Below are 25,219 nucleotides of genomic sequence, written 5' to 3'. Positions count from 1 at the left end.
ACAGTTTGTAGAATTCTGCCAAAAATGGTAGATTTTTTTTTTCTATAGATATTCTAAAGAAATAAAATTTTGAGAAAATTTTCTATAAAAATAAAATTTTGACAAAATCTTCTAAAGAAATAAATTTTTGACAAAATTTTCTATAGAAATAAAATTTTGACAAAATTTTCTATAGAAATAAAATTTTGGCAAATTTTTTTTTTACAGAAATAAAATTTTGACAAAATTTTTCTATAGAAATAAATGTTGACAAAATTTTTTACAGAAATAAAATTTTGACAAAATTTTCTATAGAAATAAAATTTTAAGAAAATTTTCTATAGAAATGAAATTTTGACAAAATATTTTATAGAATAAAAGTTTGAGAAAATTTTCTATAGAAATAAAATTTTGAGAAAATTTTCTATAGAACGAAAATTTTGACAAAATTTTCTATAGAAATAAAATTATATAAATTTAAAATTAGGATACAGATCTCATTTATCGATTTTTTTGTTCATACATATATCAAAAAAGTTACTCATGTTCAAAAAAATGACAGGTTAATAATCCAAATTATAACAGATACTTTAAAGGAAAGTACGTTATATTAATTTAAAAAAAACGAATTCAATGATGCAAAATCCTCAAAATAAGTATTCGTCTATTTTTGAAGCTGTTGTTATTAGTAATTCAAAGATTCAATATCTCAGTTACTTTGAAGATTATTTTTTATATGAAAAATGGTTTTCTTTACTTTAAGGAAATATTATCTTACTCCAAAGACATACCAATTTAACAGAGGGGCACCAATTTCAAAGATCCTTAGGACAAGGAACACAAACAAATTTTTAAAGAAAATCTTATGAATTTTCTTTTAATTAAAATTTCTTTATTTTAAAGAAATTTATCAATAATATTGTGTAAATTGCAGGGCCTAATATTATAATATTAAATTTTAGGTCAATATTTTTTTACAGTGTACTATATACCCGACAAGAAAATTAGTAATTCGATCAATCTGTATACTATTTGGGAAAAACAAAGTTGAAAAAAAAACCGCTAAAACTCTGGCTCTGGCCCCATATAAGTGCATATCGGGCGAAGGATGTATATGTGAGTTATATCTAAATCTGAACCGATTTCGAAAATCAATAGTTTTATTCGGACCAAAAACACATACTTGTGCCAAATTTGAACTCGATTGGACTAAAATTACGACATTGACTTTGATCACAAAAATGTGTTCACAGACCGACGGACGGACAGACGGACATGGCAAGATCGACACAGGGACCCACCCTGAGCATTATTGCCCAAGACACCATGTGTCTATCCCGTCTCCTTCTGGGTGTAGCAAACTAACTTATAATACACTGTTCCACAGTGTGGAACAGTCGAATAGTCGATTTTTATACCCTCCACCATAGGATGGGGGGTATATTGACTTTGTCATTCCGTTTGTAATACATCGAAATATTGCTCTAAGGCCCCATAAAGTATATATATTCCGGGTCGTGGTGAAATCCTGAGCCGATCTAAGCATGTCCGTCCGTCCGTCAGTTGAAATCACGCTAACTTCCAAACTAAAAAAGCTAGGTCGCATGGTATTGCAAATGGGCCATATCGGTCCACTTTTACGTATAGCCCCCATATCCTCAGATTTGACCTCCGTAGTCTTTTAGAGGAGCAAAATTCATCCGATCCGGCTGAAATTTGGAACGTGGTGTTAGCATGTGGTCTCTAACAACCATAAAAAAATTGGTCAACATCGGTCCATCGGTCCTCCGGAGCCTCTTGGAGGAGCGAAATTCATCCGATCCGGTTGAAATTTAGTACGTGATGTTAGTATATGGTCTCTAACAACCAAGCGAGAATAGGTCCATATCGGTCCATAATTATATATAGCCCCCATATAAACCGTTCCCCAGATTTGATCTCCGGAGCCTCTTGGAGGAGCAAAATTCATCCGATCCGGTTGAAATTTGGTACGTGGTGTTAGAATATGGTCTCTAACAACCATGCCAAAATTGGTCCATATCGGTCTATAGTTTTATATAAGCGATCCCCAATCACACAAAAATTGGTCCATATCGGTTCATTGATCCATATGGTTGCCACTCGAGCCAAAGATAATCTACCATTTCTATAGAAAATTTTGTCAAAATTTTATTTCTATAAAACATTTTGTCCAAATTTTATTTCTATAGAAAAATTTCTCCAAATTTTATTTGTATAGAAAATTTTGTCCAAATTTTATTTCTATAGAAAATTATGTAAAATTTTATTTCTATAGAAAATTTTGTCAAAATTTTATTTCTATAGAAAATTTTGTCAAAATTTTATTTCTATAGAAAATTTTGTCAAAATTTTATTTCTATAGAAAACTTTGTCAAAATTTTATTTCTATATAACATTTTGTCAAAATTTTATTTTTATAGAAAATTTTGTCAAAATTTTATTTCTATAGAAAATTTTGTCAAAATTTTATTTCTATAGAAAACTTTGTCAAAATTTTATTTCTATATAACATTTTGTCAAAATTTTATTTTTATAGAAAATTTTGTTAAAATTTTATTTCTATAGAAAATTTTGTCCAAATTTTATTTCTATAGAAAATTGTGTCAAAATTTTATTTCTATAGAAAATTTTGTCAAAATTTTATTTCTATAGAAAATTTTGTCAAAATTTTATTTCTATAGAAAATTTTGTGAAAATTTTATTTCTGTAGAAAATTTTGTCAAAATTTTATTTCTATAGAACATTTTGTCAAAATTTTAATTTTATAGAAAATTTTGTCCAAATTTTATTTCTATAGAAAATTTTGTCCAAATTTTATTTTTATAGAAAATTTTGTCCAAATTTTATTTCTATAGAAAATTTTGTCAAAATTTTATTTCTATAGAAAATTTTGTCCAAATTTTATTTCTATAGAAAATTTTGTCAAAATTTTATTTCTATAGAAAATTTTGTCAAAATTTTATTTCTATAGAAAATTTTGTCAAAATTTTATTTCTATAGAAAATTTTGTCAAAATTTTATTTCTATAGAAAATTTTGTCAAAATTTTATTTCTATAGAAAATTTTGTCAAAATTTTATTTCTATAGAAAAATTTGTCCAAATTCTATTTCTATAGAAAATTTTGTCAAAATTTTATTTCTATAGAAAATTTTGTCCAAATTTTATTTTTATAGAAAATTTTGTCAAAATTTTATTTTTTGTCAAAAGTTTATTTTTATAGAAAAATTTGTCAAAATTTTATTTCTATAGAAAATTTTGTCCAATTTTTATTTTTATAGAAAATTTTGTTCAAATTCTATTTCTGTAGAAAATTTTGTTCAAATTCTATTTCTATAGAAAATTTTGTCAAAATTTTATTTCTATAGAAAATTTTGTCAAAACTTTATTTCTATAGAAAATTTTGTCAAACTGAGTTATATACGTATTTAATCGGCCTTTTTTTAGTTTAATATATACCACGTATGGACAACCTTGTAATTTAGAAGACGATGTTAGGAAGTTTTAGGATACCTTGACATCGGCGGCGTAATTCGATTATGGATGACAGTCTTCAGTAGAAATTTCTACGCAATCCATGGTGGAGGGTACATAAGCTTCGGCCTGGCCGAACTTACGGCCGTATATACTTGTTTTGTTTTAATTTCAATATCTATTAAGGATACGAATTGATTGCTTTTACGTCTACATTATTTTCAGTGTATTTGTAGATATTGACTTGTCATCCATTTAAGTATTATTTTCAGTTTCTCCTTTTGTTTTGTGTTTTTTTTTTCATTTGGGGCCATCACTCATTTATAGCAACGACGTTAATTGTTTGTTTGGAGAGTAGTCTTAACCTTTTTAGGTAAAAGCCTCTTGGCATATGCATTTACGTTGCAAAGATTTCAAACAACTTTTGTTCATATAGAAATGGCAATGACGTACATATGAAACGTTTGCCATTGACACATCGAAACATTTATAGTCGTTTGGCAGCAATATTTTAGCAAAGTGGAAAATACTTAAAAACTTTAAGGCTACAAAACTAAGTTCTAATTTTGAGTTAGAATAAATATTAGCATGCAATGGTAAAGTGGGAAAGGATGTGCTTGCTAGGTTATGTCATTAAAGTGATTGGTATCGTGCCAATCGTCATATACAGGTTCTAGGGGGAGCTCTTGCACTTATAGAACAAAGTCTGTTGGAAACAATAGCTGGTTTATGCTGTTATTTTCTTGTACTTCAGGATCTAGCGAACAACAAATTGTAAAATGGCTTTTAAAATTTTACCCAAAGCCTATTTAAGAACCAAAAATATTATTGGTTTGAAAAGATGAAATGCTACACAATCAATGCTTTAACAGTTTTCCATCCAAATTTTGACAAGATTTGATAAAACATATAATCATCCATGTATATATTTTTAGATTTTTAATTTAGAGTTTTGGTGGAAAAAGCGAACATGGTACCCACCTTAAACTCGATTGTATTTTAAATCACCGTAATCTAATAAAGATTTGGGATCAAAATTTACAAAAATACAAGATAAGGAATTTATTTTATCAGTATATGCCATTGCCGCACTGTACTAAAAAGCGCCAAACAAGATTTGCAATAAAAAGTGGCTCACTAATTAAAAAAAAAAGGTGGCACAACATTTGCACACTTTTTTTATAAAGCAAAATCAAGATCTGTTTTATACAGAATTATAAAAAGACTTGGTCAATGTAGATCGAAATTAAGCCAACCATTCAATAATTTTATTTACCAACATTCCGTACCTTCAACCTTCAAATTTTCTTAGCATACTTTTAGGCGGTATATAAAAACTTTGTGGTATGAGACAGAAAATGTCTTCACAAATATAGTAGAAGACACTTAAATTCGATTATATTTTAAAGCGCTGATTAAATCCTTAATTTTAAAGGTAATTGAGGCTAAAATTTACAAATTCAAAAATTGATACAAAATTAAAAAAAAAAAACTAAAAATGTGCATCACTTGAAAAATTGGGAAAATTGGCACAAACATAGTAGAGGACACTTAAATACGATTATATTTTAAAGCGCCGATTAAATCCTTAATTTTAAAGGGATTTTATGCTAAAATTTATAAAAACGAAATTGGTACAAAATTGAAGCAAAAAAAACTAAAAATGTGAAAAAATGGCAAATTTGTCGCAGACTTAGTATTGGACGCTTAAATCCGATTATATTTTAAACCTCAGATGAAATTCTTAATTTTAAAGGGATTTGAGGTCAAAATGTACAAATTCAAAATTGGCAAATTTGTCACATACGGTATTGGGCGCTTAAATCCGATTAAATTTTAAAGATCAGATTAAATCCTTAATTTGAAAGGGATTTGAGGTCAAAATTTACAAATTCAAAATTGGTAAAAAAATTGGAAAAAAAATAAAAATTTGCATCGCTTGAAAAATGGCAAATTTGTCGCAAACATAGTATTGGACGCTTAAATCCGACTATATTTTAAAGCTCAGATTAAATCCTTAATTTTAAAAGGATTTGAGACCAAATTTTAAAAATTCAAAATTGGTACAAAATTGAAAAAAAAAACTAAAAATGTGCATCACTTGAAAAAATGGCAAATTTATCACAAACTAGTAGGGGACACTTAAATACAATTATATTTTAAAGCTCAGATTAAATCCTTAATTTTAAAGGTAATTGGGGCTAAAATTTACAAATTAAAAATTGATACAAAATTAAAAACAAACAAAAAAAAAAAAAACTAAAAATGTGCATCGCTTGAAAAAATGGCAAATTTTTACATACAGTATTGGACGCTTAAATCCGATTATATTTTAAAGCTCAGATTAAATCCTTCATTTTAAGGGGATATGAACCCAAAATTTACAAATTCGAAATTGGCACATAATTGAAAAAAAGCTAAAAATGTGTATCACTTGAAAAAATGGCAAATTTGTCGCAAACATTGCTTGAAAAAAATGACAATTTTGTCGCAGGCATAGTATTGGACGCTTAAATCCGATTATACTGTAAAGCTCAGATTATATCCTTAATTTTAAAGGGATATGAGGTAAAAATTTTCAAATTCAAAATTGATACAAAATTGCAAAAAAAAAAACTAAAATTGTGCATCGCCTGAAAAAATGGCAAATTTGTCACAAACATAGTATTGGACGCTTAATCCGACTATATTTTACAGCTCACATTAAATCCTTAATTTTAAAGGGATTTGAGACCAAAATTTAAAAATTCAAAATTGGTAACAAATTTAAGGAAAAAAAAAAAAAACAAGTATATACGGCCCTAAGTTCGGCCAGGCCGAAGCTTATGTACCCTCCACCATGGATTGCGTAGAAACGTCTACTGAAGCCGATGGCAAGGTGTCATAAAACTTCCTAACAACGTAATATATACCATATAGTCCATACGTGGTATATATTAAACTACAAAAGGGCCGATTAAATACGTATATAATTAAGTTTAAAGTTTCTATAGAAATAAAATTTTGACAAAATAAATTTTTGACAACATTTTCTATAGAAGTAAAATTTTGACAACATTTTCTATAGAAGTAAAATTTTGACAAAATTTTCTATAGAAATAAAATTTTGACAAAATTTTCTATAGAAATAACATTTTGACAATGTTTTCTATAAAAATAAAATTTTGGTAGATTATTTTTGGCTCGAGTGGCAACCATGATTATAAACCGATATGGACCAATTTTTGTGCGATTGGGGATCGGCTATATATAACTATAGACCGATATGGACCAATTTTGGCATGGTTATTAGAGGCCTTATACTAACACCACGTTGCAAATTTCAACCGGATCGGATGAATTTTGCTCCTCCAAGAGGATCCGGAGATCAAATCTGGGGAACGGTTTATATGGGGGCTATATATAATTATGGACCGATATGGACCAATTCTAGCGTGTTTGTTAGAGACCACATTCTAACACCATGTTCCAAAATTCAACCGGATCGGATGAATTTTACTCCTCCAAGAGGCTCCGGAGGACAAATCTAGGGATCGATTTATATGGGGGCTATATATAATTATGGACCGATATGGACCAATTCTTGCATGGTTGTTAAAGACCATATACTAACACCACGTACTAAATTTTAACCGGATCGGATGAATTTTGCTCCTCTAAGAGGCTCCGGAGGTCTAATCTGGGGATCGGCTTATATGGGGGCTATATATAATTATAGGTCGATGTGGACCAATTTTTGCATGGTCATTAGAGAACATATACCAACACCATGTACCAAATTTCAGCCGGATCGGATGAAATTTGCTTCTCTTAGAGGCTCCGCAAGCCAAATCGGGGGATCGGTTTATATGGGGGCTATATATAATTATGGACCGATGTGGACCAATTTTTGCATGGTTGTTAGAGACCATATACCAACATCATGTACCAAATTTCAGCCGGATCGGATGAAATTTGGCTCTCTTAGAGCAATCGCAAGCCAAATTTGGGGGTCCGTTTGTATGGGGGCTATACGTAAAAGTATACCGATATGGACCAATTTTTGCATGGTTGTTAGAGACCATATAGTAACACCATGTACCAAATTTCAGCCGGATCGGATGAAATTTGCTTGTCTTAGAGCAATCACATGCCAAATTTGGGGGTCCGTTTATATGGGGGCTATACGTAAAAGTGGACCGATATGGCCCATTTGCAATACCATCCGACCTACATCAATAACAACTACTTGTGCCAAGTTTCAAGTCGATAGCTTGTTTCGTTCGGAAGTTAGCGTGATTTCAACAGACAGACGGACGGACGGACTTGCTCAGATCGACTCAGAATTTCACCACGACCCAGAATATATATACTTTATGGGGTCTTAGAGCAATATTTCGATGTGTTACAAACGGAATGACAAAGTTAATATACCCCCATTCTATGGTGGAGGGTATAAAAATGTGCATCACTTGAAAAAATGGCAAATTTGTCACAAACATAGTAGAGGACACTTAAATACGATTATAGTTTAAAGCTCAGATTAAATCCTTAATTTTAAAGAAATATGAAGCCAAATTTACAAATTCAAAATTGGTACAAAATTAAAAACAAAAAAAAAAAAATAAACAATTTCCATCGCTTGAAAAAATGACAAATTTGTCACAAACATAGTAGTTATCACAATGGACTGAATAGTCTAAGTGAGCCTGAATCTTAATCGGGCTGCCACTTTAACCTAACCTAGTAAAGGACACTTAAATACGATTATATTTTAAAGCTCAGATTAAATCCTTAATTTTAAAGGTATTTGACGCTTAAACTTACAAATTAAAAATTGATACAAAATTGAAAAAAAAACTAATAATGCGCATTGCTTGAAAAAAATGGCAAATTTGTCACTGACAGTAGCTGACGGACTGTCATGTCTAAATCAGCTCAGGAAATGAGTCTGAGACAAAGAGTATTATTATTATTATTATTTATTATTTATTAATAGATTTATTTATTCCGTACCATATAAACACATGATAAGATTAATTAAATTACAATTATAAATCTATATAGGCGTAGCAAAGTTGCTGTTGCCTGATTGGCTTATATATTGTACATTTGTTAGTATTTTGTTTATATATAATAACTTGAAGCAAAATATTTCATTATTTTAAGTGTTGAATTCATTTATAAGAAACGTTCTATATTTTATACATGATTCTAAATATCTATATAAGGCATTAAAATTCGTGCCATTTAGTATAGTATATATTTCATTTTCAGTAAGGATATTTTGGCCAAAGAATTGCATTCTTAAATTGCTATATATTGGACATACGCCGATAAAGTGAATCGTGTTTTCAGACGCACCCATATTACATATTGAACACAATCCATTAGTATTATCTTTAAAGCATCTAGCATTCAGATCTAAAAGACCACATCTAGCTCGGATAATTAAACCAGTGGCACGACATGAAAATACGGTAGATAACGCTGGAGCGATATTGTGACTCATTTGGGGGTAGAGATCGTGAAATTGCGAATTGGACGCATCTATACAGAAACTTTCAAATTCTTTGGACTTAAACCTTTCCATTATGTCCCGCCAAAACACACATATCGGAACCGACGTGTCAGGTGCTACATAGTCAAGGTGCTGGCATAGATTCGACCATTCATTAGCCCAATATATATCTAATTCAATAACCCACTCAGCAAGAACACGTGGAAGTCTATGATGTCCGAGTTTCAGAACCCTATTTATATATCTAAAATGTGACTCTAAAGTAGATGCATACATGGAGGCACATCCCATCTCTAGATGCAAAACATAATTCGGAGTATTTCTGGGCAGGTATAGCATTCTTTTGATAAAAAATCGGAGCAGTTTCTCAACATCTAACAGTTTTTCGAAGCCCCAGATTTGTGCGGCATAACACATGATCGATTTTGTACAGGCATTAAATATTCTCATTTTATTCTCCTTCGAGATATTTGGGTGGTTAATATACTTCCCCCAAGTGGAATTTATTGCTATCTTAGAGGCAGTGAGTTTTCTATTCACATGTTTCCTAAACGAAAGATTATATGTCAGCTCAACTCCAAGGTAAGTATAACAATTAACCACTTCTATCCGCTGATTCGCAAAGTACCAATTCAAATTAGACGCAATTCTGGAGCTCTTGCGAAAGACCATAACCTTAGACTTTGTTAGATTAACCTTTAAATCCCATAGAGAGCAGTACCTTTCGAGGCTATCAATCATCGTCTGGAGGTCTACAGAGTTATCAGCAAGTAGGACAATATCGTCTGCATATAACAAAACTTTTATTTCTACATTTGCAACACTCACGCCACATGGCAACATGGACGGAAGGTCATTGACGTATAGAGAGAACAAAATAGGGCTTAGTATACAGCCCTGTTTAACTCCAGTCTGTACTGGGAAACAGTCAGAGAAAGAACACCCATCCCAAATTCTACTCTCGCATTTCTCATATAGAAGCATCAGAAGTCTGATTATCTTTGTCGATAAGCCCATACACGAAAGTTTGTAAAATAGACTGTTTCTGGGTATCACATCGAAAGCGCAAGAAAAATCAACAAAAAATGCATATGTTCTCTTACTATCTGATTCCCTAATCTTGACAATATTAACGAGGTTGAATATGCTATCAATGGTTGAATAATCCTTACGAAAGCCTGATTGGAATTCATTCAAAATATCGTATCTTGCAATCCATTCGAGTATGCGATTCAATATAATACCGTTGAAAATCTTACAAACAGAATCAATAAGAGAGAGTCCTCTGTAGTTATTTACTAAATTGGGGTCACCTTTCTTATGAAGAGGTATCAGAACAGATTTCGTGAAAGATGCTGGCACTGATTCCGATAGGAAAATATTGTTAAAAGACTGCAAAAGTAGATCAAGAAAGTTCGCGGGAGCATATTTGTAAAATTCATATGGAATGCCATCCTGGCCCGGGCATTTGTTAAGTTTAAGTCCTTTAATAACTGTATACAGTTCGCTATGGCCAATTGGGGCGTCAAGGATATCATTCGCAACAAACGGCATACACCAGCACAAAATCCTGGAATCATCTCTTTCGAGCAACATCGAACCAAAAAATGAAAGAAAGTCATTGCTACAAAGAGCAGTCCTTTGTTTAAATAGGTCGGATTTAAAGGTATTAGCTATACTCCACCAGTCTTTGCTGCAGTTGACACTATCCAATTTCACCAAGTCATTATTATACGATTCAAGTTTCCTTTCCCTACATAATTTTAGAAAATTTGATCTGGAAGTATAATAACGTATTTTGCTCTCATTCGTATGGGTTCTTTTAAATACCTTTAAATTCCTAAGCATAGCTGATCGTAATCGAAAACACTTCCAATCGAACCATCTCTGTATCGGCTTAAATAAGCATCTTTTCGAATCCCTGGCATATGCCTGCTTTATTTTTATACCGAGAGTACGTAACTGTCCCTCTGGGTCCAAATCAGTGAAAGTTGAGTCAACTTCAGCAAGGTTACTAAGTTTACATTGATAATCATAAACGTGATGCATATTCCAACGTAGTTTCGTGTTCATTGGTTGGCGTTGGTTAATGTGCGTACCGGTAGGAATTTTTAGTTTAAGGCAGAGTGGCATATGATCGGAGAAAGGTTTGGATCCTATACTAAAATCATCTATGTATTGTAAGAAACTGCTTGAACAAATGCAATAATCAATTACTGAATTACCCATCTTACCACAAAAACTATAATCTCCAGAAGTATTATTTGGCATTCTGCCATTGATCACAATACCACCAACATTCTCTACCGCATTTAGTAATTGTCTACCTTGACTATTAATAATTTTGTCTTTCGAACATCTTGTAACATCAATATTAGGAAAATCACGTAACATGTCTGTATCTAAAACCTGCTCAACACCAATCCGGGCATTCAAATCTCCCAATATACAAAATTTAGTAGGACAAAGCTCGTTTAAGAAATCTTCAAATTTTTTCATGTCTTCTTTCCATTTAGTACAGTTAAGGTATCTCGGTATGAAGTAATATTCTTGTGCTTCAAACTGAGACAAAGAGTATATTTATGAGGAGTTCAGGACTAATTTTTCTGGTAGGCACATGTTCATTAAAGATGGTCAATTAGTGTCAAATATAAGTCTTAAAAATTTTTAAAAACTTAAAAAGGAATCAAATCCAAATTTCCCTCCGATTATTCTATTATTATTTATTTTTCATCTTGTTTTCTCTTCTAGGGTGGCTTTTGGGAAGAATTTGAAGCTTTACAACAGGACAGTCGTGATATATTTTCCCGCAACGAAGGCTATAAAGTGGAGAATCGTAATAAAAATCGTTACAGAAATATTTTACCATGTAAGTACTTGACTCCCCCATATACCTAATGTTTTATAATTAAAATAAAATTAAAACCTCCTTTTCCTCTCCAGATGATCACACCCGTGTCAAATTGAATGATGTCGATCACAGCATATCGGGAGCTGAATATATTAATGCCAATTACATACGCTTACCCACCGATGGTGAACAGAGTAACATGAATGCTTCACAAGAAAGCCTCAATGCCATGGTCTCTTCCTGTCCCGCCTGTACTGCGGCTCAAATTCAAAAAAATTGTCCCAACTGCCAATTGCTTAATAAAACCTGTGTCCAGTGTGCTGTTAAGACAGCAACTCTGCCCTATAGCAATTGTACTACGTGCAATAAAAAGACCGATAATTTGAATAAACACAAACGTAGTGAATCTCTTACGAATAATGCCTTGATGGGCAATTGTAATGGATTATCGCAACAACATCAACGTCCCGGTGCATCGGGGTCAAATGGTGGTGTTGGTGGCTCATCACGACCCCTCAACAAGAAGAATAGCAATGATTTGAGTGAACGTGAAATGTTCAAGACCTACATTGCTACCCAGGGTTGTTTGGCCAATACCGTAACAGATTTCTGGAATATGATATGGCAAGAGAATACCCGGGTCATAGTGATGACAACCAAAGAATTTGAACGAGGTAAAAATAAATGTGCCAAATATTGGCCCGATGAGGGACAATCTAAACAATTTGGACCTGCCAAAATTCAATGTGTCTCAGAGAATTCCACGAGCGATTATACGCTGCGAGAATTTCTATTTTCTTGGCGCGAACAGCCCGAAAGACGCATATATCATTATCACTTTCAAGTTTGGCCTGATCATGGTGTTCCAGCTGATCCTGGTTGTGTATTGAATTTTTTGCAAGATGTCAATACCAAACAGAGTCAACTAACTCAGGCTGGTGATAAACCGGTAAGTTGAGGGAATGAGCAAAAATGTTATTAATTGAAATCAAATCTAATGAATTATTTATGTTTTGTTTCCAGGGTCCTATTTGTGTCCATTGTTCAGCGGGAATTGGCCGTACTGGTACATTTATTGTGATTGATATGATTTTGGATCAGATTGATAGAAATGGTAAGTTGATTAGATATTTTAAAAGTAATAGAACATGGAAATTGTAATTAGCAGCAAAAAGTTAACATTAGGACATTTCGACTTTTTCAAAATTTGGAAAAGGCGAGTTTCGAGTTTTCGAATTTGGTAAAATCGATTTTTCAACTTTTCGACTTTTTTTAGACTTTGCAGAAGTCGACATTTTAAAATATGAAACAATCGACATTCGAATTTTTAAAATTTTTGAGCTGCCATGAAACCGAATCATTTTACCCATTCATCGTATGAAATACGATAAATGGGTAATAAATTGTGTAAGGATATGAAAAATATGAAGTACATATATATTTATTACAACTTTAATTAAAGATAGGTTCTCAAGTTTTGATTTAAGGTATAACAAATATATATTTACTTCATATTTTCAATATAGTTTCACAATATATCTCATATTGGTATACAACTTTTTTCTTTGCTGACTGTATATACCCCTAGAAAGAAATCAACGAAAATTTTGGGGGTATATGTACCACTGTCAAAACAAATGATATCGTCAACATATCGTCTACATATCCATCATATTCCTCTTTTAACCCAATGTCGACTTTTTGACATTACCGTTAATAGACGTTTGGTCGTTTTGGGGTAACATCAAAAGTTGTTTAGACGATTTGAGTCAATTTTCAAATATATCCGAAGTCGATTAGTCGAATTTCAGGATTACAAAAAATCAATTTCGACATTTTGACTTTTTTCGCAAAAAAAAAAAACGATTAGTCGAAATTCTATTTTTGATGTTCGTATCCCAAATAGGACTATGTTCGTCACAGAAAGATGGCAATTCTAAGGTTCTAGACTACATTTCAATTTCAATTTCAATTTCAATTTCCATTTATTTCGTAATACAAAGCCAATGAGGCCAAATAAAAAATGTATTACATGACTATAGCCTAAGTAAAGATACATAAAATAATAAGTGTGTAAATTTAAAATTGTATAACAATTTTTACATGAGTAACTCATAAAGGGCCCCCGCCAAGTAAGTATAATGTAAGGGAATACGAATTCAAAAGACTAAATAACAGATAGTGTCCAGTTATTAGCACCAAAAATATAGAGCATTATAGAATATCAATATCAACTTAAAATTGATGCTCCCGAAAAAAAAGATACATTTTTAAGCGAAAAGCATTATTTGAATGGGAGAAAATTCTCAAATCAAGAGGCAACATGTTCCAGATACGAGCGACCCGCACAAGAAATGACTTTTCATATAAAGAACAACAGATACGAGGAATCACAATCTGAGGATTTCTCGTCGAGCGAGAGAATCGAAAATAGTCGCATAGAGTGCTAGGTACCCCACTACGAATAACTTTATATAAGAAGAGCAAATTGGCACACTTAACATAATGAGAAAACGATACACCAAGGAACCTCACCACAAATTCTGAAACATGATCTCTTCTTCTTAAATTGAAGACAAACCTGACAATAGTATTCATCGCGTATTTCAATCGCTGAAAATGGGCAGCAGTCACTCCCGAAAAAATCTCCAGACCGTATCTTATAGCAGGCAACAATAACGCATGTGCAAGTCTGTATCGAATCCAAGGTGGAAAGACTAAATTGCATGAATAAATTCGACGCAAGGTAGAATATAATTTATTCAGAACCAACTCAATATGAGGAACAAAACTTAAATGTTGGTCAATTAGAACTCCCAAACACTTAATCTGACTAACAAATTCAATCCTATCCATCCCCAAACGGACATCGATCGCATCACTATCACCGCCAAACAGTAATGCTTTCGTTTTTTGTGGGTTTACAACAAAAGAATTATCACTTGACCATTGTGCGACTCTACCCAAACAATAATTAATGTTGCTTTCCAAAACATCAGAAAACCCGCGACGAGAGTTAAAGAGAAGGAAAACATCATCAGCATATATAAATAAAGAGCAAGCACAACCACTTAAATATTCCCCCAAATCATCCATATATAAAAGGAAAAGCAGCGGCCCAAGAATCGAGCCCTGGGGAACACCCGAATTTAAAGGCAAAATACAAGAGGTTCTTTTATTCAAATCCACAAACTGAGTCCTTCCACTCAAATATGAAAGAATAAATCTACACGCGGTTATGGAAAAATGATATCTAAGGCATAGCTTTTTAATCAAAGTTAGAAAACAAATAGAATTAAACGCCTTCGTCAAATCAATAGAGACCAGAGCACAGGTATTGGCGGAGTTGATATTCCCTCGGATGGAGTCAGTGAGGTGCAATAGTAAAGATGTGGTGCTATGGCCCTTACGAAAACCATGTTGACTACTCAAAATCTTGTTCCCAAACTTAAAAATCAACTGATCCTTAATCAAATGCTCACAAATTTTCGATAAGACAGGGAGAATAGAGATAGGTCGTAGGTCATCCGGCCCATTAACCACCTTGAACTTGGGAATTGGCACCACACGAGCCATTTTCCAGCCCGAAGGAAATACAGAGGTAGTCAAAATTGAGTTAAAAAGATTCAATATTACATCTGATATGTAGGGAAAAACACAATTTAACAATTGAATTGAGATATTATCGACTCCAACCGATCTAGACTTTATCTTCCGAATGGCCGCTGAAACATCTTCAACGCCAACACAGTTAAAAGAAAACCCGTCTTCGGGAAAAGAAAAACTATTGAAATCGAATGTTTCCACATAGTCCGTAGGAGCACAATTAACAAAAAAATTGTTCACTTCGTCCAAGTCCCCGTCAAAAGAAAAACCATCACCTCCAACGCATCCTGCTCCCCGAAGCACTTTCCATAGACCGTCAGTACTGAGACCATTAAACCGCCTGAAATAATACTTTCTCTTCTCCTTTCTCATAACAGACTTAGCCTTGTTCCTGTACCTGCAAAAGATTCTCCACTTTGCGGATGTCCTGTCTGCCTGAAAAGCAGAATAAGATAGATCCCTTAATGATCTATAGAATATAACCTTTTGAGAATTCAACCAAGAGTCACACCTAAAATCAATCGTTCGTCTGACAATAGGAACAAAAGCACATAGATCTGTAATAAGTGAAGATACTAGGCTACATTTTGCATTAACATCAGTAGAGTCGAAAATTGGCGAAGAATCAATGGAATTTAAATAATTTTGCATCCCGACTACGTCGATATTTCTATAATCATAAAACTCAACATATGTGATTACCTCAGAGTGATCAAGATCAAATTCAAACGACGCAAATATCAGCGCATGGTGTGATATAGCAGGACACTGTACCTGATCAGACACAACCTTTTCCAAATTCGGAGTGACAAGCATAAAATCTATTAATGACGTTGTACCATGTACAACATCATAATGCGTGGGCTTCGAATTGTGTGAAACAGACATAGATAGCCGATGGCAAGCAGAACGGACTGAGTCTCTACAATTAGTATTAAACATATTGCAATTGAAATCGCCAAGAGCAATAATGCGGGAATAATTAAAAAAAAGGTTACGATGAACTTCCTCAAAAGATAACATATCACCAGGAGGTGGCAAATAAACGACACCGCACAAAACCCTAGATGAACCAGAAAAAAGCTCTAAGAAAAGAGATTCACATTTACCCAGAATCGAACTCTTAAAAATTATCTTGTGTCTAAGAGCGGAAGACACATATATCCCAACGCCACCACCTCTACTGCCGACACGGTCATTCCGATAAAATTCAAATCCATCAATACGGAGAGAACGCGTAGAAACAATAGGTTTAAGCCAAGTTTCAGATAAGACGACTACATGCAACCCAGATCCACCAATAATAGACTTAAGTTCATCAAATTTAGTCATATTGGCCGAAGGCCGAATGCTCTGGCAGTTAAAATGTGCAACATTAAGCCTATGCTCACAACCATACAAAACCGACTTAATATAGCTATTTGTGCTAATAACTGGACCAATATTTGGATTAGAATACATCGAAAAACTTATACGCGGGGAGCCAGTCGTAACAATAATTAATTAATTTCATATTCTTTTTGAATCCAGAAAAACTTATCAAATAACTCAAATATACATACTCTAACCGCTGATCACTTAAACTATTGAGATCAAAATTATTGATATATAAATATGCATATATATATAGTAGATATTAGAGAAGTCTGGTAGCAGTTCATGCATTATGATATATAGCAAAAAATGAAATTAGTTTTATGCTTAGATAATGTTCAGTACAAAAATCTGCAAGTTATCACATTTTAAGGTAAGTATTAAGTTCGAATTTAACCACAGTAATCGAAAATCAAAAATGAATCTGTAAAAGTAGTAAAACCGTAAAACTATTTTAAAAAATTATTTTAAAAAATTTTAAAGCAATGTAATCGTGAAATTCAAGTTCTCGACCAACTTCATTCGAACTTCATACTGACCGTTACATAAAACACGAACCTGTCACCAACCAAAGCAAACGTAATTTACTAATAAGGAAAATATAAAAATAATATTAGAAATAGAAATATATTTACATAAATTTCATAAGTTCAATAGGTCATCAAGCTTCTAGCATTAGTCGACATTCGTTTACATCCTTCACAACATCCTTTCCATCAGCAAACCACAATCGAGCTCTTAATTTATCTGCGTTTACAACTTTAAACTTGGTAACAACACCTTTGCGAAGAAGTTGTTTGCAAATCATGTTAAGGTGGCTAGCAGCAGGGGAGTAGTGGTCGTTTAAATACACCCTTCGCTCAATGTCACTGCCATCGCCATTAAAACAATCACAGACTCTTAACGAGCGCTTTTTAAAGTACTCCTTCATAAGAGAATCACGAACCAGAACTCTGTTGAATTTCACAAGAATCATCTTTCGATTATTGATATAACAGATGTGGTTGATATCATATTTCGTGACTTCAATTTTAAAAAATGCGGCCATCGAAATAACAACAGCTTCTAAGTTCTCAATGCCATCCGGCAGTCCGCTAATGACAATGTCACCACGATTGAGACGTCTGTGCAAGATATTATCTCCAGCCTCCAGTCGAGAGATTTTATCGGATGTTTTGGATTCAAAAGATGTAATTTTCTTGTTACATTCAGAAATATCGGATTTAATAGAGTCCATATCAGCTTTAATGCCAATTGCCAATTCTGTTTTAATGCCATCCAACGTTTCCTTAATAGTTGCTTGCTCCTCAGTATATCTGGCTAAGAAATTATCGTATCGGGTTAAAAAATCATCGAATTTTTTCTCCAGGCTGCAAACGGTGGCAAGAAGGCTATTGCCGTTGAGGTTATGCTCACAGCTTTCGCAAATAAACGCACCCGATTTAATGGCACTTAGGGCCTGTAGGTCTTTGTCGGATAACTTAACGCATTTAGCATGAAACCAGCGGGAACAAATTTTACACATCACGCTCCCAGATTTATTCATGGGCTCATCACATTGCCCACATTTCAAGGTCTTGTTTCCAGCCATGATAAAAACACGTAAAAGTCAAAAAAGCGCACCAATGTCGAGCCAGCAGCAACAGCAACAAAGCGAACAACACAGCACCGGCAATAAACAACAAAACACAAGGTCCAGTTATGAATTCAGCAATAAGTAATGCATAAAACAATGGCCAAAAAACATGCAGAGTCCACACCAATTTTAGTCGGAAAATTATGTGTTAATTCAAACGTTTTAAACGCGAATTCGATAATTTTCCGTAAAAGTGATATCCACAAAACAATCGTAGAATAGAATTTGATCAATAAACAACTTCAAAAGTGATGTATGAATAAAAGTGATCAGCCGGTAATCAAATCGCACTACTCAGGCATAGGGTTGCCAGGTCCTGCATATATATTTGGAAACCACTCCCGATGATTCAAAATTTCGAACGAATAGAAAACATCTCCGGGGCGTATTTGGAATAAATCATTTAATTTTTTAATCAAATCGAAAATTATAAACACAAATAATTGCATTTATAATTAATTTTATTATTGGTGAATAATATACAGAAGAGTTTTTGTTGATTCTATCACGAAATTTATTGATACAATTAGAAACTTAATTGTATCAATTGAAATTGCTTGAATCTTGAAATTGATAGTTAGTACCAATCACATATTTAATTAAACATAAAAATTTTAATTGATATCGATCGCAAATATCGATCTATCACAATGGACTGAATAGTCTAAGTGAGCCTGAATCTTAATCGGGCTGCCACTTTAACCTATCGGTCGCAAACTCAATTAGTTTTTTTAATTACACAATCAAATATTTTTAACCTAAATTTTTTTAAATTTAAAATTGATAGTACCAATCAGTACAAAAATTTTACTTGAAATCGATCGAACTCTATTAGTAATTTCAATATCAAATATTTTTTAACCTAAAACGATTGACGACCTAATACAACATGTAAAAGAACAACAACATATCAAACATGACGAAATTGAACCCAAAATTTATAAACCCTTGACATATGTCCCCCAATTCTCGGAAAGATTCAAATCATCTAACATGCTAAATAAGGACAAATTTCAAATTGCACAAAGGACTCATAATACAGTAAATCAATTCTTCAGCAAGACAAAATCCAAAATTAAGAAAGAAGACAAGTCAAACGTAGTATATAAGATCAAATGCAATGGAAATGACTCTGATACTTGCCAAAAAGTATATATTGGTACAACGAAAACCAAATTAAAAACTAGACTCTCAGGGCATAAATCTGATCAGAAAGCCACTGATAAGCCCTTGGAGCAAAAGACGGCACTTGCAGCACATTGCACTTTAACAGGACACAAACCAAACTTTAAGGACGTAGATATTTTGACGCAAGAAACCAATTATAAAAGGAGATTTACTCCGGAGATGCTACATATTATAAATGTACCTGCAGAAAGACGAATGAATTTTAAGACTGATACCGACCATTGTGCACATATTTATAGAAATATTGTACAAAAATATAGAAAGACAGATTAGCTTTTAGTTGTAAATATACTCCCTTGTAAAGAAGTTCATTGTTCTTTAAATTTAAATGTAATTATCTGTGTTTTTCATGTAATGATATATTTTTTTGTTAATGTGTTAAATGTTTTTTCTTTTTGTTTAAAGTAATTTCCCTGAAGACGAGCATCGGAGATGTCTCGAAATATTGGAAAATTTTAAATATAAAAATACAACTCAAAAAACAACAACATCTGTTTTTATTCACATGACTTCAAGCCGAACTAAGCAAATATAACTAAATTTAAATTTTTTTTTTGTTGATTTCAATTTTTTAATAACTTAATTTTCTGAAAAAAAATATTGAACAAGTATTCAAATTGTTTATGCAGTCAGTTAAAAAATTATTTGAATTACTTCACATAATCATAGAAAAAATTCGGCTAAAAGCATCAGCCATTGTCTTCGGTTATAGTTCTGTTCTTCAGAATTTCGCGAACAAATATAAATTTTTTGTAAAATTTTTATTTTTTTATGTTGCCCAATATATTTCCAATTTGAGTAAACAGTGATCGCTTTCCCTTTTTTTCACCAGACATTTTAATGTTTTAGCAGAGTTTTCTGCTGTGTCTACTAACAAATTTCTTTTGGAGTAGACACTGGCAAATATCCAACATTACACAGTAGGATTTAAACTCTTTACCAATTTCAATAATTCCACTAATTCCGTGGTTACAGTTACCACAATTGGTAGAATTCTACCTAAAGTGTTCGATTTTTACTGTTTGGTAGAATTCTTGATGTTTTGGTAGACTTTGCAAAATATTCTATAAAAATAAAATTGTGTCAAAATTTTGTATGGAAATAAACTTTTGGCAAAATTTTCTATACGAATAAAATTTTCACAAAATTTTCTATACGAATAAAATTTTGGCAAATTTTTCTGTACGAATAAAATTTTGACAAAATTATCTATAGAAATAAAATGTTGACAAAATTTTCTATAGAAATAATATTTTTACAAAATTTTCTATAGAAATAAAATTTTTACAAAATTTTCTATAGAAATAAAATTTTGACAAAATTTTCCATAGAAATAAAATTTTTACAAAATTTTCCATAGAAATAAAATTTTTACAAAATTTTCTATAGAAATAAAATTTTGACAAAATTTTCTATAGAAATAAAATTTTACAAAATTTTCTATAGAAATAAAATTTTGACAAAATTTTCCATAGAAATAAAATTTTTACAAAATTTTCTATAGAAATAAAATTTTGACAAAATTTTCTATAGAAATAAAATTTTGAAATAATTTTCTATGGAAATAAAATTTTCACAAAATTTTCTATAGAAATAAAATTTTCTATAGAAATAAAGTTGACAAAATTTTCTATATAAATGAAATGTTGGCAAATTTTTCTATAGAAATAAAATTTTGAGAAATTTTTCTATAGAAATAAAATTTTGAGAAAATTTTCTATAGAAATACAATTTTAAGAAAATTTTCTAATGTAATAAAATTTTGGCAAAATTTTCTATAGAAATAAAATTTTGACAAAATTTTCTATAGAAGTAAAATTTTGACAAAATTTTCTATAGAAATAAAATGTTGACAAAATTTTCTAAAGAAATAAAATTTTGACAAAATTTTCTATAGAAATAAAATGTTGACAACATTTTCTATAGAAATAAAATTTTTACAAAATTTTCTATAGAAATAAAATTTTTACAAAATTTTCCATAGAAATAAAATTTTTACAAAATTTTCTATAGAAATGAAATTTTGACAAAATTTTCTATAGTAATAAAATTTTCTATGGAAATAAAATTTTCACAGAATTTTCTATAGAAATAAAGTTGACAAAATTTTCTATATAAATTAAATGTTGGCAAATTTTTCTATTGAAATAAAATTTTGACAAAATTTTCTATAGAAATAAAATTTTAACAAAATTTTCTATAGAAATAAAATGTTGACAAAATTTTCTATAGAAGTAAAATTTTGACAAAATTTTCTATAGAAATAAATAAATAAATAAAATTTTGTCAAATTTTTTCTATAGAAATAAATAAATAAAATTTTGTCAAAATTTTCTATAGAAATAATTTTTTTTCAAAATTTCCTATAGAAATAAAATTTTGCCAAAATTTTCTATAGAAATAAAATTTTGCCAAAATTTTCTATAGAAATAAAATTTTGGTAAAAATGTTATATAGAAATACAATTTTGTAAACATTTTCTATAGAAATAAAATTTGGTCAAAATTATCTATAGAAAATAAATTTGATCAACATTTGTTAAAGAAATAAAATTTTCTCAACATTTTCTATAGAAATAAAATTTTGGTAAAATTTTTCTATTGAAATAAAATGTTGGTAAAAATTTTCTGTAGAAATAAAATATTGGCAAAATTTTCTATAGAAATAAAATTTTGTTAAAATTTTCTATAGAAATAATTTTTTTTTCAAAATTTTCTATAGGAATAAAATTTTCACAAAATTTTCTATAGAAATAAAATTTTAACAAAAGATTCTATAGAAATAAAGTTTCTACAGAAATAAAATGTTGACAAAATTTTCTATAGAAATAAAATGTTAACAAAATTTTCTATAGAAATAAAATTTTGACAAAATTTTCTATAGAAATAAAATTTTGACAAAATTTTCTATAGAAATAAAATTTTGACAAAATTTTCTATAGAAATAAAATTTTGACAAAATTTTCTATAGAAATAAAATTTTGACAAAATTTTCTATAGAAATAAAATTTTGATACAATTTTCTATAGAAATAAAATTTTGACAAAATTTTCTATAGAAATAAAATTTTAACAAAAGATTCTATAGAAATAAAGTTTTGGCAAAATTTTCTATAGAAATAAAATTTTGACAAAATTTTCTATAGAAATAAAATTTTGACAAAAGTTTCTATAGAAATAAAATTTTGACAAAATTTTCTATAGAAATAAAATTTTGACAAAATTTTCTATAGAAATAAATAAATAAATAAAATTTTAACAAAATTTTCTATAGAAATAAAATTTTTTAAAATTTTCTATAGAAATAAAATTTTGCCAAAATTTTTTATAGAAATAAAATTTTGGTAAAAATGTTATATAGAAATAAAATTTTGTAAACATTTTCTATAGAAATAAAATGTTCTATAGAAATAACATTTTGACAAAATATTCTAAAGAAATAAAGTTTGGTCAAAATTATCTATAGAAAATAAATTTCATCAACATATTTTAAAGAAATAAAATTTTGTCAACATTTTCTATAGAAATAACATTTTGGTAAAAATTTTCTATAGAAATAAAATTTTGGTAAAAATTTTCTATAGAAATAAAATTTTGTCAAAATTTTCTATAGAAATAAAATTTTAGTAAAAATGTTCTATAGGAATAAAATTTTGTCAAAATTTTCTATAGAAATAAAATTTTGATAAAATTTTCTGTAGAAGTTGTTTTTTTGAATGGTAGTTTTTTGGTAGATAATTTTTGGCTTGAGTGACAACCGTGTTTGTAACTCACTGGGATACTATCAATGATTTTTATTTTATGAAATTTTTTTCCAATATTACCAAATACCTATAATTTTTTTATTATTTCCTACTCTCTCTCTCTCGCTCTCTCTCTCTCATTTTAGGTTTGGATACTGAAATTGATATCCAACGGACAATACAAATGGTACGATCCCAACGTTCTGGTTTAGTACAAACCGAGGCCCAGTATAAATTCGTTTATTATGCTGTCCAGCATTATATTCAAACATTGATACAACGCAAAAGGGCCGAAGAGCAAAGTATACAAGTGGGACGTGAATATACAAATATAAAGTGAGTTAAACGAGGCATTTTCCAAAAACAATTTTCTGAAAATTATTCTAATTTCTCCCTTTTAGATATACCGGTGAAATTGGTAATGATACACAAAGATCTCCTTTACCATCTAATTTAAATTTAGTGAGTAAGCAACAACAGCAACAGCTGCAACAACAACCAACAACAGCCACAACAATAAGTTGTAGCAATAATATCAGCAGCAATGTTGATAGCAATCAAGCATCGAAATTAAATCATTTTAATAAAATGCCCTTGGCATCACCCACAACGCCAAGTAGCCGTCATAAATTTGCACAAGGGCCGCTACCACAGCAACAGCAGCAGCAGCAACAACAACAAATATACAGCAACGATGTCTTTCAAATAGCACAAAAACACAACGAAACGCAGCAACACCATAATGCCAGCCAACATCAACATCATATGCATACGCCAGCGCAATCTCAGCAAATTCAGCAGCATCAACAACTATCATCACCAGCAGCAGTGGCATCTGTAACGGCGGGATCAGGTAAGCAGGTCTCGTCCAGGCCCGGTTTACTCAAATTGTTCACTCCCGTCATTTTTCAGCCTACGAAAACATTTCCAAAGACATGATGAGGCATCATTTTGCGGCGCCTCCTCCTCCCACACCGCCACGAAAAACATGACAATTAAAGTTCTAATAGAATTTTTGTTTCTTTGCAATTTGGCTATACTCCTCCCATAAAACCAACTACCTAAATACCTACCTATAAAAAAATCTTTGGAAAGTACTAACTCTTTCTGTAGGCTTCCCAAGATCAGCTAACAAAAATCAAAAATCATAAAAACCAAGTAAAACTCAGAACCAATTTGCATAATTTAAATGTGAACAAAGAAATTTTCGCTTTTGATTTTAGATAGTTATATGTTGAAAATTTTTGAAATCAAAATGAAACTCCACAAATCTTTTTGTTTTTTTAATTAATTTGCTGTAGTAGTATTTTTTTGTTTGATATTTGTCTGCCCCTTCACCCCCCACCAAAATTGGTTTAGTTGAAACATTAAAAACACAATTGACAAAGATAGACTTTATTGTTATTTTAAGTTTTCATTGGCTTTATTTCAAAAAATCATTTTCTGCTTCATTGTGATATTCCATATATGTATTTTTTTTTATTTTAAAGAAAAAAAAAAAAAACAAAGTTCTTGTATGATTCTTCTTTATTTGCTGTTAATACTATTTTGTCTTCTTCTTATACATTTTGTTATAATTTTTCTCTATATGTGTCTGTTCTGTTTCTCTCTCTCTGTCGATCTATTTTCCTTCCTTTCTCTCTAAATGTTGTTAAGAAATTTTTATGAAATTTCTGTAAATGTAAAATCGAAATGTTGCTGCTATTATTTTATAGCATCTACTTATTTTTATTTTTGTGTCTTTTGTTTAATGTTAATGATCTTATAAGTATATAATAATAATTACACAGCATACATTTTCGTTTGTTATTTTGTAATTTTTACATTGTATTACGTATTATAATTTAATTT

At 30.7% G+C, this 25,219-nt stretch overlaps 1 protein-coding gene across 3 annotated transcripts in view; it reads left to right on the top strand.

Annotated features, from left to right (window-relative positions):
• Window positions 1-24,830, top strand: part of csw (protein tyrosine phosphatase non-receptor type corkscrew) — a 199,553-nt gene extending 174,723 nt beyond the window's left edge. For 2 of the 3 annotated variants that reach the window (XM_075302619.1, XM_075302617.1), the window contains 5 exons: window positions 11,724-11,841; window positions 11,916-12,772; window positions 12,847-12,937; window positions 23,515-23,704; window positions 23,770-24,830. In XM_075302619.1, the coding sequence (XP_075158734.1) occupies window positions 11,724-11,841; window positions 11,916-12,772; window positions 12,847-12,937; window positions 23,515-23,704; window positions 23,770-24,307 (1,794 nt within the window). In that variant the 3' untranslated portion in view covers window positions 24,308-24,830. The remainder of the gene's footprint in view (window positions 1-11,723; window positions 11,842-11,915; window positions 12,773-12,846; window positions 12,938-23,514; window positions 23,705-23,769) is intronic. The other variant, XM_075302618.1, reaches the window with a different exon arrangement.
• The last annotated feature ends 389 nt before the right edge of the window (window positions 24,831-25,219 follow it).

Source organism: Haematobia irritans, chromosome 3 (assembly GCF_050003625.1).
Source record: "Haematobia irritans isolate KBUSLIRL chromosome 3, ASM5000362v1, whole genome shotgun sequence".
Lineage (NCBI taxonomy): Eukaryota > Metazoa > Arthropoda > Insecta > Diptera > Muscidae > Haematobia > Haematobia irritans.
This window is presented reverse-complemented; position numbering and strand designations above follow the sequence as displayed.